The following is a 14,758-nucleotide window of genomic DNA, read 5'->3' as shown; positions in this document are numbered from 1 at the left end:
CCGAAGGGTTTAGAAGAAGGAACAACAAAAATGACTAGGGATAAATATAGTAAATCGTAAGGTGTAGGCCCAAGCAAGCCCAACAGTTAGTTGGGCCAACAAAGTCCATTCATAGACACCTTTTTTTTTGTAATCCCATTCATGGACAATCTATATGCAAATGTCATCTGTTGTGATATTACATTTTGAGGAGAAAAAAATACATTACATATTCACCAAAAAATTACGTTACAAATTTGTAAAATTTTCCTTCTATCCCTTAGAATCGAAATGATCTTTCTATATGTATTTGGATTAAATATAAAACGTCACTTCAATAGGTTATGAAGCTAAATTGGGCTGAGTAATGAAACGTTGAAACGTCAAGCCCAATATAGGCAAAAGAGACCGGCCCCGAAGCTCAATAAAGTCCATGATAAATAAACATGCCAAAATTCCATCAATTTTAAATATTAAACCATTGGCACGAAGACACGATCCTAAGTAATACCGAAATATACGCCCAAGCAGTTCGGTGAAGTGGGCTGTTTATCAAAATGAAGAGACCGTGCCATAAATTTTGCGGGATTCCTGATTCTTTGTTAAAATGTGTTAAGTCTCAAAGGAAAGGCTTCTGCTATCAGACACTATAAATAAAAAGAAAAAAAAAAAAAAAAAAAATTCAATCAACACTCAATCAAGACTCGCATAATTTACATTTATTAGTACTTTTCAGTTCTTAAGTTTTAGTCTGTAATTTTCAAACATTTCGATAAAATTACACACTTATTTATCAAAGTCTACTATCTTTTTACATCTGAGCAAACTGTGGTAGGGAAACTCAGGACTCCTTTCATTATCTGTTGAGATCCAACGTCTCTAACACGCCTGGTATTTGTTATTCAATGATGAACAATATGCAAGTGTTTTATAATTTTAAAAAATATTTCTTCATAATTGTATATCCTTGTTCAAATTGAATAGTGTACTTTTTTTGTTGAAATACATTTTTTAGTTTCTATAAAAAATTTCGTCTGGAAACTTATTTCTTTTTCAAGTATTTTTTGGAAGAGAATAATAATTAAATATATTTCAGACTAAAATAATTTTTATTTTCAATGTTAAATTTAAAGTAAATACTTTTTGACCTAGAAGTCCAAAGTTTTTATAAGAATTATAAATTAAATTTCATACATATAAAACAGTTCTGATGTCTTCCTTTTCATCCAAAAAAAAAAACGCTTCTGAGCATGGGATTGTCATGGAGGTCTGATACTTGTTGCAAAGGGATTGGATAGTGCGTCTGAATAAAGTGGTCAGGAGGACGAATATTGCTGCGGATTTCCTTGCGAGGCTTGGATGCCTGGGATTACGTTCCTTTCCGCTGCTCCTGATGGTCTCCATGCCATTTTGGTAAAGCTGAGTTACACGTTAAATGCACACCCGGTCTATGTGGGCGGATTCATAAGGTTTATGGGCTCAGTTTTTAAGCTTGGTGTCACAAAAATACTTCATTTCTTAAGACCCCGTCCTTGCTCAAAAGACTCCCACCAAGTTTGTAAGCTCATTTTTTCAAATAAATATTAAGAATTAATTTAGATATTCTAAAATTTAAAAATAATCAAACAAACCTAAATAAAAATCCAAATCCAAATTCTTAAAAAAATAAATAAATAAAAGAAGCTACGAGCGACCGTAAAATGGTAAAAATGACAGTAGGGTCTCTTCCCTGAGATCTCTCCCATAATGTTAACGAGCAACACCTAGTATGCATACCTTCAGGGAAATGCTAAGGTGGAGAAAATATTATATTCATATAATTACCAACTTCCCCAAGAGTTCCAGGGAAGGAATGGAAAACAATAAAACCTGAGCAAATTTCCTTGTCCAAATCTCATGCTTGCTTACATAAAAAACAATAAAACTCGAGCAACTTTCAAACTATAGTCAATAACATCAAACATGGTCTTCTTCCTTACACTAAAGAGCTCCTCGCACTTAAGCTTTAACCTTTTCCATGGCAAGAAAAAACACCAAGACTTGAAGCGAGACGATGAGAATTGCGAGCAACTGAATCCAAGAACAACTGAGAAGTCTACAAACTGTGTGGCCTGTTGGCGGTGCTGAGACCCACACAGTGAGCAGAGGAGAGGCCATCAGGTCGACCAAGAGGGAGATGAAATCATGAGGTGTGAGCAATCGAGTGATAAGGAGAGAATAGTTTTTTTTTTTTTTCCATTTAGTGCAATGGTGCATTTTGAAAGAGAAGTTAAAAAAAATAAGGAAAAAACCACTTTTAATCACTGTAGTTTCTATCACGTTCTGCTTTTAGTCTCTATAGTTTGTTTTTTGTTTTTCTTAGTTCCCGTAGTTTTTGCCATCCAAACGTTAGTCCCTCTGGTCTTAATGGTATTAAGTTTGTTGAGGTGTAATTAACATTGTTAAATTAACTAGTTGGCATGATGAGTCATCATATGAGTTGGACAAAAAAAATCAAAACCAAGCCTAAAAACTAGAAGATTGTTTTAAACACTGATCATTTGCATTTTCTCAAACGACAAAGCATCAGCCTTTTTTGAAGCGCTAAGGCACTGGACCTCAACACTGCACGTGCTAGGTCAAACACCTAAGAACCAATCAGATGGTGATGAAGGCTCGTCGAAATAGTGAATCTGAGACGTGGTTGCTAACAACTCTCTCTGACAGCAACGATTCCATAGTTATGTCGTTCTAAATCTATCGAACAAATGTTACAAAAAATTCATTATAAACATATGAAAATTGAAGCGTGTGACTTGATTGTTCATTTTTTATTTTTTTTGCATTTTTTTTATCTATTTTGGTTATGGTTTGCTGTGTGACTATGTCTATGGCTTGCTTTACTTGTATTTGGTTAACCATCATGCCCTTCTCAAATTGTGTGGCTGGCTTGCTTTTTTTTTTTTTAATTTGTTGCTGTGTATGGCGTGCTATTGAGTCTTATAGTTACGATCGTGCATCTTGAATCTTTGAAGTAGCCATTCTTGTGCGTGCAATTTATCTTCTGTGTTGGGAAATTTTGGAAATAAAAAACTTGATAATTAACATGTTCAATCCAACTCATTTGATGATTCATCATGCCAATTGGGCAAATTTAACGGCGTTAATTACACCTCAGCAAATTTGACACTGATAGATGCAAGAAAGACTAACATTTTGGACAGCAAAAATTATAGAGATCAGGAACAACAAAAACAAACTATGAAAGTTAAAAATAAAATATGATGAAATTATAAGTACTAAAAGTCGTGTTTTTTTAAAAAATAATAATAATAACTGAGGTTTTTCAAGATCCTATCAGGATGGGCATCATATAAAATTGATTCAAATTGAAAGCCCTCCAAACCCGTTATAAATAGTCATGGCACAGGCTAGTAGGCAGCAGTGGTTTGTCTTGTGCATCAAAAAAGGAGGGAAAAAAAGGCGATGAATCTGGACTGCCCCTTCCACAGTCCACGCTCCCATACTTTTTTAGAAGAAATTAAATTTCTGACTTGTCAAAACCATTAAATTGGATTTTGGCCTCATCATTTTTAATTATTAGCTTCAATTTTCAATTTAACCCTCCCTAATTATTAGCTCTTGGATTCGTCACTAAAATATAATCAATTTTCAACAGAAATGTGATTTTAAAATTATTAAATTTATATCCGTTTTCATTGAAATTATATTTTGATATCAATATAAATTTCATTATTAAAATTATAAATTAGTATTTTGGTAATCATTTAATTAATATAGGCTAATTGTAATTGTTGCCACTTTAGATATCAATGTCTTATCACAAGTCAAAATTTGTTCAATCTCCCTTTATTTTAAATTATAAAACACTTTTATATAAAATTTTACATATTAATAAACCTCATCAAATATACTTATAGTATTATCTCTTCAAAATAACAATATAAATTTTTAAATATTTATTATTTAATATATTAAAAAGAGAAGGAATAAAAATTAATTATAAAAAAAATGATAATATTAAAATAAGTATATTTAATGAAACTTTAATCTTCTTAAAATATTCTTATATCTTGGAATGGCAAATCTTTTTTAAAAGTGTTTATAATTTAAGATAGAAAGATTATAAAATTTTTAGAAGCTAATAATTCACATCCACAACTAAACTTGAATTTTATGCCTTTGATGACAGATAAGTTTAATTTAAATATATGATTTTAAATTAACAATACCAATAATCAGATTAAGTTAAAAAATTGACACCCCTAAATTAGTCTAAGGATTTAAAATTAAATTTTGAAAACCTGAAAGATGAGAGTCGCACGTGCACAAAAGCAGAGACAAAGGAATGGAACCGCCAAAATATTTGCCAATTCGCGCTTCCTGAAAAAACATCAAAATTATTTATTTATTTATATTTATTATTATTATATTTGTCGTCTCCCTCCAACACTCTCGCTACATGGCATTCCCTAATCCCCGGAGCCAAAAAAGCCAGTTACGGACCCTCTGACGTGCCTTCTCCTTTCTTTTTCTTATTTTTATTCCTGAATTCCTCAATAATAAAACTAAAGTCTAACATCAATCACAACTAATATTAATGAATTATTTATCACGAATAGCGCTTTCATATTTGGGCTTGAAAGGCTGAAAGCGGATTGGATGAATTTTAAAATAATATGCTACTGTTAAACATTAAACACTAAAATTATATTTATATTTACTATTATACCATATTATTGTATATGTGACCCATATCTTCGGGGCCGTTTGTTTGATTTTGGACGAACTCTTTCTCTGTTGGATACACAGGGCTAGTGCTTGCGTTCTGCGAATTCTCAGTGATTTTTTCTCGAGAAAATTTCTGTATTTTCTTTTTCGAGGGTTTCGGTCTGCTTTTCTTTGATAATTTATCCGAAGGCCGAAGTCTGCATTCGGAACTTTTTTCCTTTGCATGCTTTAGAAGGGAGAGTTTGCGACATTTTCCCCTCTTCTTTGGGGTCGTTGATTCATTGTTCGATTGGGTGGGTTTTGGCATCGAGGTTTCGCTAATCTTTATTGCTGTAGTGGGGGGGAAAATAGGAGGAGATTCGATTATCGCGGTATAATTGTGGAGGATAAATTGCCGGTTTTTTCAGGTTAGATATACTGAATTGTTGGAATCTTGGATTTGATGCTTCGATGTGAAATTAGGGTTTTGGCCCAAGAATTGCAAAGGCGAATTCGCCGTTGCGGATGGTCCTAAGATGATAATTAAGCGGACTATGAAAATTGAAATGCCGAACCTGAAACGGTGTAAGCTAGAGGAGCAGGATGCCGAGGACTATGGATGTGCATCGGTTCCGAAGAAGCGGAAAGTTAATGGATTTTATTCTCTTGGTATGCCTGGCGAGGCTGAAGATTTCAGCAGCGGTTCGGGGTCGTGGTGCAGCGAAGGATCGTGTTGGCTAGTGAGGTTCTATCGAATTCAAATTCTGCGCTATTGAATGGTAAGACAGCAATGGAGCAAGGCTCTGAAAGGATTCGGCCTCCACTATTGCGATCGTCTCGTGGTCGATCTCAAATGCTTCCATCGAGGTTCAATGATTCTGTCCTCGGAACATGGAAGAATCGGGGAATCAAGTGGAGGGACGCAGACTCCAGCTTTGAAGATGATACTATTTTAGTTAAGATAAGGCGGGGTTTAGTGGATTGGGATTTGTAAAACAGGGAAATGGAAATAACTATAGCTCTAAAAGTCGAAGTATTATTCTTATCCCGACATGGAGGAGGAGGAATCAGGATTTGACGACTCGGGTTTAAACAGTTTTGACCACCGGAGGCTCCAAATTCTTTTAGTGCTACTAGAACGTCAATTAATGGAAATCGTTCATCAGCAGTTAAAACTGAGAGTTATACGTCTGGTCTAAGTTTTGAGGGTGTGGACCAAAGCTTGATCGAAATGCTGCAAAAAGGAAGGATATCTACAAACCGGAGGATTTTGCTTTGGGTGATATAGTTTGGGCAAAGTGTGGAAAGAGGTATCCAGCTTGGCCTGCTGTAGTGATTGATCCTATCCTGCAAGCTCCGAAGTCCGTTCTGAGTTGTTGTGTTCCTGGTGCAATTTGCGTGATGTTTTTTGGGTATTCAAAAAATGGAAAGCAAAGGGTACAGATCTCTTCATATATCTGGTCATAAAATTTAGTTATTATGGCACCTTTTTATTTTCATATCTGGACGAATGTTTTGGGCAGGACTATGCATGGGTGAAGCAGGGAATGATATTCCCTTTCATGGAGTTCATGGACAGGTTTGTTGCAAGGTCTGCAGTTGTTTCTGCAAGAATATTGAGAATTTAAGTATTGATATTTATATTTATTCAGATTCCAGGGGCAGACTCGGCTGACAAGAGCAAACCAAGTGACTTTCAGATGGTGGAAGATTTTAGATGTACTTGGCTGTGCATTAGATAGGCTGCTGCAAACATTGTTATTTTCAGAGGAAGGATGACCTATAACTTATAATATACTCTCAGGAGTCTGTAACTTGCTTCTGTTTTAAAGTAGAGATCTGTGTTTCAACATCCCACAAGGTACTATTTAGAAGAAACTTGAATAATTTGTGATCATTAAATTAAACTAATAATCAACGGTCCACATTCCATGACAAGATGCATGCGCATTGTATGAATGGGTAATTGATCTTAATTTTGTACCACCCAAAAGTCAATTTGAAAATATTTATCTTATATATTCTGGAAGCTGTAGATTTTCATTTTGGGAATAAATATCATGCAGGAAATGAGACCTTGTGCTGGCTGTGGTCTGACTTTGCCCTGCAAAACTATGAAGAAGATTAAGGATTCATATTCTTCAGCTCATCTATATTGCAAACTTTGTGCCAAGGTTTTGCAAAATACCTCATTCCAGATGGTTTCAATTTTTTGTTAATATATTTTTAGCAGACAAATGTAAGTTCTAGAATTATTGATATGCTTTTTCCAGTTACGGAAATCAAAACAATACTGTGGCATTTGCAAAAAGATTTGGCACCATTCAGATGGTGGGAATTGGGTAAGATTGTTTGCTTTCTCAATTATACTTCTTCATTTTTTATATATTCTCTTGTAGTTTTATTTGACTAATTAATATATGGATATATTATGTGGCTTTTCTTATTGAATCAGGTGTGTTGTGACGGTTGTAATGTTTGGATTCACGCTGAATGTGCTAAATATCCAGTAAACTTTTTAAGGTATGTTAACGATGTCAATATTATGCTACATATTTTCTCTGGCATGTTTATTTTCCCAAGTTCACAAAGTGGTGGCAGAGCGAAGACCTCTGATGAGTTTCTGATTGCAGGATCTGGAACATACAGATTACTATTGTCCAGATTGCAAAGCAAATTTCAACTGTAAATTTTCAGCATCACAAATATGCAAGCCAAAAATCAAGTATGCGACAGCTATTTTCTGCTTACCTTAACATGCATTGGGAAATTCATGTTGATTTATTTTAGTACTTTTGAAGTTGCTTCTATCTTAAATCTTATGATTTGATATTGTTTTGAGACAGATCAACAGAAAATAGCCAAAAGCCTGTTGTACCTGACAAGGTAACGGTGGTGTGCAATGGCATGGAAGGGTATTACATTCCAAAGCTTCATCTGTAAGATTCCTGCTCTTAAGTATATTTCTAGAGATGCTCTATTTGCTCTTGAGATATCCTAATGAACTTTCTTTGCATGTTGTTCAACACATACACGCACATGTGTAATTCTTCTTAATGCATATACATGTAGTCTTGTTTATTATGATGTAACAGGTTCATTGGAAGATCTCAAATATCACATTGAAAAGCATATTCATATCTATTTACATGTTCATTTTTATAAATATTATCTGTATAGGTGTTCTGTATAAGCTGATCAACCTCAGTCATTAGCGGTCAATGCTAATAAAAGGATTCTATGCAGTTCCTAATGATCCCGTCAAAATGCTCATTATTTATTTCTGTTTCAGAGTCATGTGCAAGTGTGGCTCATGTGGGGTGCGAAAGCAGACACTGAGTGAATGGGAACGGCATACAGGTTGCAGGGCTAAAAAATGGAATATAGTGTGAGAGTAAAGAGTACAATGCTTCCTCTGGAAAAATGGGTTTGTATCATTTCTTTCTAAATTAGAACCATGGAAATATATGCTGGTGGTTTAGTGTGTGCATGTGTTAGTTTTGGTTTTACTGTCATGAGAGATGTGTAATTGGCAGTATTACTCAGCACCCTGCATTGCTTTTATTTCTTAAAAGTGTAGACTCCCCAAAGATGTTATCCACTCAGTTTGTATTGACATGAAATTCTTCAGATCGCAGAAAATAATACACAAGGTGGAGTTTCTATGCAGTTAGATCAACAGCAGGTACTTGCCTTTCTGCAAGGTAAATACTGTACTTCAAAAAAAAATTCTATTGATTTTTTTTTTATCATAAGAATAGAATTTTCTTCATGTGACTGGGTCTTTTTGGCATATTGCAAACACTCATTTTTTGAATATATTTTTAATTGTGGAATTCATTTTATTTTATTTATTGTCACAGAGAAGTATGAACCAGTATATCCAAAGTGGACTACAGAAAGATGTGCGGTTTGTAGATGGGTTGAAGATTGGGATGATAATAAAATTATCATCTGCAACAGGTGGATCTATAATTTCTATTTATTTTTCTTCCAAATTTGTATAAAAAATTGTGGTGCGTTAAAAATTGGAGTTTGATTTAACTTTCCATGTCTTTAGTTAGAAATGTTGTGCTGTGTGTTCACGTGTCCATTTTACAGGTGCCAAATAGCAGTCCACCAAGAATGCTATGGAGCAAAGAATGTTAAGGATTTTACTTCTTGGGTCTGTAGAGTTTGCGAAACCCCTGATGTTGAGAGAGAATGTTGCCTTTGTCCTGTTAAAGGTATTTTATTTATTTCTTTTTGTGATCTTGAATAGCGTGATCTTCTTGAATTCAGGCCAAAAATGTTATGATCAAGTTAAAACTCTAATATGTTTTCAAGTTATTTCTGATACTATCAAGTGGTGGATTTATTTAAATAGGAAAGAATAATGATGTACCTTCATGGTATTCCATAAAAATTTACTCGTTTTTGGTTGATCAAATCTCTCCTCTCTGGCACTCATTCTTGCCACTATTTTTTTTGGCTGTAAAATGGTCGAGGAGAATATTATGAGCTTGATGCAAAATAGTTTATGATTGTGTATTTATACTTAATCAGTAACATTGTAACCTAACCATTTGCATCTTTACAATTGCCAATTGTGTGTTGCAACTCTTATTTTTGTTTTGTAATAATGTTGTGCAGGTGGAGCTCTAAAGCCAACTGATGTTGAGATGCTGTGGGTTCATGTCACATGTGCTTGGTTCCGGCCTGAAGTTGGATTCTCAAACCATGAGATAATGGAACCTGCCTTTGGAATCCTTAAAATTCCTCCAAGTTCCTTTTTGAAGGTATGAAATTATTGCTTATTTTGCAGTGTTGTTATGTGATAGAGCTGGTGATTTCCAAAAGATTTTCCTGTCATTTCCTAAGGCTTACAGTAGACAATCTAGGCAGGGAGGTGATTTAGAGAAGACTAAGACCAGTGGTCAAGAGGTTTATTTGAAGGTTTATAACTGTAAGATTCAAATGATAAAAGAAAAGTCAGGTTAGGTGTAGCCTAGGTTATGGGTAGTGTCAGTAGGGGTAATGACTACTTTTGACTCTTTAAATATGTACTTCCATGATGAGGGATGAGGAGGGACTATTGGAGAATTGTGGTCAAGTGAGGAGAGCTCTGGCCTCTTGAATGCCTGATTAGGGGTGGAGAAGATCATCTTTTCTTTATCATTTTATCTTTCTACTTCAGTTTGTATTTGTGAGAGACCAGTGTTCGTGTTGCTGCTCAGAGGGTATAGTTCATGTTGTTTCATGCTCTGTAATTGCCATCTCAGTGTAGTTTCAGTCTTTATTTTGATTGTAATCCCACTCTATTGTTCAGCAATAGTAATTGTTAGTTACATTTACAGTGTATTTTCTGGTTTTGCTTATTTTTAAGCTTAATAGAGTAGAGGGTTGCATCATTATGTTACTTCTTGCTCCTTCTCAGCAGTCAGCTCTTGTTTTTCTCTTATTTGGGGAAATTCCCTGAGGTCGGGGAAGTTGTGATGTTACCCTTGTATTCTAAATTTTCTTGTTCGTGTCAACTGCAGACTTGTGTTATCTGTAAACAAAGCCATGGATCCTGTGCAAGTTGTTGCAAGTGTGCTACTTATTTTCATGTGATGTGTGCATCTAGGGCTGGATACAGCATGGAAGTAAGTTGAATGATTTCATTATATGTGAACAGAGCATTGACTCAACTTAATATTTTTTTCTGTATTTCATAACTATTTTATTCTAAGTCCTCCTATAGGGCTGTGGGTATTATTTATATTTGCATCCTTTAGCAAAAGGTTTTGTTGGACAATGTTAATTGAATTATATGAGGGTGCACCCATGCTGACGAAATATTTCAACATTGTTTATACTGACAGTTGCATTCTATGGAGAAGAATGGAGTTCAGATAACGAAGAAGTTAATATATTGTGCATGTCACAGGTTGAGCTGTTGTCACAGAATAATGATTAATGCCATGTGCCAGTATCTGAGTTCCTTGAGAAAATGTGGTGTTATATGTTGATTCCATTGCAGGCTTCCGAACCCAGATTCTGTGATGGTTATACATACTCCCTTGGGGTCTTCTCTCCCAGGACTTCCCTGCAAAATCATAAGGGATGCTTCAGGGGATCAAGGCTGGTATCATCAAAAAACATAGAACTTCTTGAATCTTCAGCCCCTGAGACTAATGAATTTGAACCACTGTCTGCTGCAAGATGTCGTGTTTATAGAAGATCTTCCAAGGTTTGATCTTAATTTTGCATCAATTTTTACTGTCTTGTGTTTTTTCTTTTCGTTTTCCCATATTCATAGCTGCTTATGCTGCTGTAGCATGCAATGTCTTTTCTTGTTAATGCTTAGCACAATTATTATAATATTGCCGTAAACTGATTGCTTGCATAATTGTAGTCAAATTTCTTTTACGTAGGGTCTCATTATATATTTTCTGTATTTTGCCAGAGCGCTGATGAGCCAATAATACATTTAGTGGGGGGACCAAGTCGTCATTTGTTAAGTTCTATAATTCAATTGAACAGCTATAAGGTAGTCTATGTTTCCATATTGTCAATGACTTCATGCTATATCTGTTGACCTTTCTCTTTTTAAATTTCTGGCTGTTGAATGTTCTTTATTGAAGCTAGTATTTTTATGTTGTCTTGTTTTGTGAAAGGACTCAGAAGATTCTAAAGTATTTACTTCGTTCAAGGAACGTCTTCACCATTTGCAGGCAAATGATTACACTATGCTACAGTTGAATTTTGCATCTGTATTTTTTCTTTTAATGTCAATATTTTTTTTGTGGCATCAGAGAACTGAAAATCATCGAGTTTGCTTTGGAAAATCGGGTATACATGGATGGGGCCTCTTTGCTCGAAGAGATTTCTGGCTGTTGAATTGTTCTTTATTGAAGCTAGTATTTTTATGTTGTCTTGTTTTGTGAAAGGACTCAGAAGATTCTAAAGTATTTACTTCGTTCAAGGAACGTCTTCACCATTTGCAGGCAAATGATTACACTATGCTACAGTTGAATTTTGCATCTGTATTTTTTCTTTTAATGTCAATATTACTTTTTTTGTGGCATCAGAGAACTGAAAATCATCGAGTTTGCTTTGGAAAATCGGGTATACATGGATGGGGCCTCTTTGCTCGAAGAGATATACAAGAAGGAGAGATGGTCTGCACTTCAATAGTTTAGGATGATTTCTGAATAAATGCAAGGTTTACTGTCACTGTCTATGAAGATGTGTTCATCAAGTTATTTTTTTTATTCAGGTTGCTGAGTACCGTGGTGAGCAGGTAAGACGAAGTGTTGCTGATATGAGGGAGGCTATGTATCGTTCAGAAGGCAAAGACTGTTATGTAAGTCTATTGTTATTGTTTTTATGCATATGGACTACCCTGTCACCTACTTGCAATGTTATAACAAACGCATAAGCCTATCATGAAGTCGTCATGAGTGCTATGATGTATATTGATAGTTATAGGCTTAAGCCTATCTTGTTAGAATGCTTCCTTTGGGCAGGTTTATAATTACTGGTTAGTATAGACTTGATTGTTGTTTTGACCATAATGTTTTAACAAGGTAAATCATGCAGCTGTTCAAGATCAGTGAAGAGGTGGTCATCGATGCTACACATAGGGGAAATATAGCCCGGCTGATAAACCACTCTGTAAGTTATTTCTGCAAATTGCAATGACCGAGGCACCGTTTCTCTTTTTCCTAATAGTTTATGCATTGTCAGCCAAATTGATCGACTGGTTAAGCTTAGCTGGCTTTTCCTCTGTTGAAGTTCATACTTATCATACCCGTTTAAATATAAATTTGGTAGTTGCCAATTGCTCGTGTTTGTTCATAAATTCATTAACTAGGCATTTCTGTGCATTTCTTCGCTTAGTTTCCTTTTTTTTTTTTTTTCCAATGCCAAAAGGAATATGTGAACAATAAGAAAATAAACTAGAAATCCATATTGTTTTAGTTGTCACTGCTTTATGGTTATAGGATATGATCATGCTTCTAATTAAGATACTGACGCCCAATTTGACCTGCCACATGCAGTGCATGCCTAACTGCTATGCGAGGATTATGAGCATGGGTGCTGAGGAGAGCCGGATTGTTCTTATTGCCAAGACCCATGTTTCTGCTGGGGAAGAACTAACGTATGTATCATTTATATATACTTGCATAGGTCCGTGGATGACTTACTGGTTTAAAGCATGAACATTTAGAAGTAATTTAGTAATCAAACTCCTTTATGTTCACTAAAGTGAATGCATGATGCGTTGGAAGAAAGAATAAAAAAGAACGAGATAATAGGCGTGAAGATGCGAATGTATTTCGCACGTAGTTATACTTTTGTGTCACTCTTTTATTTGAATACACGAATATTTGTAATCTAGAGGAGGCAACTGAAGTTGACTACTGCTAACTTTTCTCTGTTACATCAGGTATGATTACTTGTTTGATCCAGATGAGCGGGATGAACTGAAAGTTCCTTGCCTTTGTAAAGCTCCCAATTGTAGGAAATTTATGAACTAGGTTTCACAATTTTTTAATATATTGCAACTTAACCTGGCTAACCATAGGGAAAAAAATTGTTTAGTGTCGCATATTTTTTTATTTTTTTCTCCAACTTCGTATATTTGTATATCATTTGGTTACGAATAAAAGAAACACCCCCAGCCAAGAGCTGGTGGCAATTTTGTATATTGCATCATAGTTCTTGACGTGGTTATGTTTATGCTCTGCCATTTTTTCCGACTTCTGATTATTTTAGATATTTCATGCATATTTAAATCTAAATATGTGCAAGGGAAACTGTTTAATGCTACCCAATTTCCAAAACAGTGATCTGTGGGGAATCAGGAATGGGGATATTTGAACGGCATTTTTATTATTCTATCGTATGGCTTCCTGAGAAACTTGGGGGTATTAACATTTCTTGTTTAGACTAATCCATGAAAAGCATTTTCTTTATCCATAAAATTGAAGCATCATAAAGATAGAAGGCGAGGATTAACCGTGTAGTTTTGGACTAGATGGAGGTGCCTGAATCGCTTTTTTCTTTTTTCTTCTTTTCCAGAAAAAGAAATAAAATTGAATGATGCTATTCGAGAGATATATTGAATATTATTGGTTGACTCCGGTTTAAAGCAAAACTGGAAGTGAAATTTTTTTTGGCCATCAATGAAGTATTGCTGAAAACATAGAAGACTGAAGTTTTACAAAATGAAAAACTGTTTTAAAAAATAAACGATCACATCAATAAATAGTAAAAGGCTAATATATACAATTTTTTTTTATACTTTGAGCAATAAAAAAATTTTCTCTACTTTTAAAACTTGACATTGAATGTTTCTAATCCTTTTTTTTTTTTAAACCAGAAATGTCTACACTTTCTAAGTACAAGTAGCTTCTCAAACAATTATCTCATTTCCGTAATGGGACAACATTTTTATCAGTAAAATAACGAAGTCACATACAGATTAAAAGGGAAATTATTTTTTCACAAAAAAGAAATTATTTCTAGAAATGTTAAAAATTGGAGGGACCGGACAAGAAATCATGCACAAGTTATCCTTAAGACTCAACTCATAGCTTGATACTTTGCAAAGAATAACATGTATACAATAATTATTAAAAAAATTAAAGAGAATTACAACTAAATCCCACACAAAAAAATTAATTACTATAAGATACATTAACAATTAAATTAAATTACATTGACAATTTCTTTGTATGAAATTTCAATATAATTCTCCCAAAAATTCATCTCATTTGTTTTAACATAAATTTCAACTCAAAAGCTGGGATTTAACCCCCTATTTGGTGGAAGAAAGAAAAAAAATTTAAAAATCAGCTTGATTGAAAAAACATAAATGATATTTTTAAACTTTAAAATTTTAATAAAAAGGAAGGAAATAAGAATTAGAAATATCAAGTAAGAACTTTTAGCCCTTCGTTTTACTTGCACATATTGTATTGTTTTAATGCCCACGCAACACTAAAAACCTTGATTTCAAACACGTAGAAAACTAACAGACCGCATTCGTTCATTGATGTCATAATAATTTCCAATCATCAAAACGAAATGAACCTAAAAA

General features: G+C 34.3%; 1 protein-coding gene across 1 annotated transcript; it reads left to right on the top strand.

Moving 5' to 3' along the window:
* The first annotated feature begins 4,743 nt into the window (after nucleotides 1-4,743).
* On the top strand, nucleotides 4,744-13,412 carry LOC129290911 (histone-lysine N-methyltransferase ATX3-like). The gene is given in 29 exon segments (XM_054927977.1): nucleotides 4,744-5,336; nucleotides 5,390-5,679; nucleotides 5,818-5,903; nucleotides 5,906-6,126; nucleotides 6,213-6,268; nucleotides 6,342-6,408; nucleotides 6,756-6,863; nucleotides 6,963-7,031; nucleotides 7,145-7,212; nucleotides 7,323-7,326; nucleotides 7,329-7,414; nucleotides 7,536-7,628; nucleotides 7,982-8,067; nucleotides 8,070-8,116; nucleotides 8,321-8,393; nucleotides 8,553-8,652; nucleotides 8,791-8,915; nucleotides 9,322-9,467; nucleotides 10,209-10,313; nucleotides 10,533-10,597; nucleotides 10,691-10,728; nucleotides 10,731-10,900; nucleotides 11,117-11,200; nucleotides 11,328-11,384; nucleotides 11,742-11,831; nucleotides 11,930-12,016; nucleotides 12,253-12,327; nucleotides 12,714-12,814; nucleotides 13,103-13,412. Coding segments are annotated over 29 exon segments (2,799 nt in total). The 5' UTR covers nucleotides 4,744-5,225; the 3' UTR covers nucleotides 13,194-13,412.
* The last annotated feature ends 1,346 nt before the right edge of the window (nucleotides 13,413-14,758 follow it).

This window comes from Prosopis cineraria, unplaced genomic scaffold (genome assembly GCF_029017545.1).
Source record: "Prosopis cineraria cultivar Desert tree isolate PC_DT_omini unplaced genomic scaffold, ASM2901754v1 PC13, whole genome shotgun sequence".
Classification (NCBI taxonomy): domain Eukaryota; kingdom Viridiplantae; phylum Streptophyta; class Magnoliopsida; order Fabales; family Fabaceae; genus Prosopis; species Prosopis cineraria.
The sequence above is the reverse complement of the archived record's forward strand: the minus strand, read 5'-3'. Positions and strand labels throughout refer to the sequence as shown.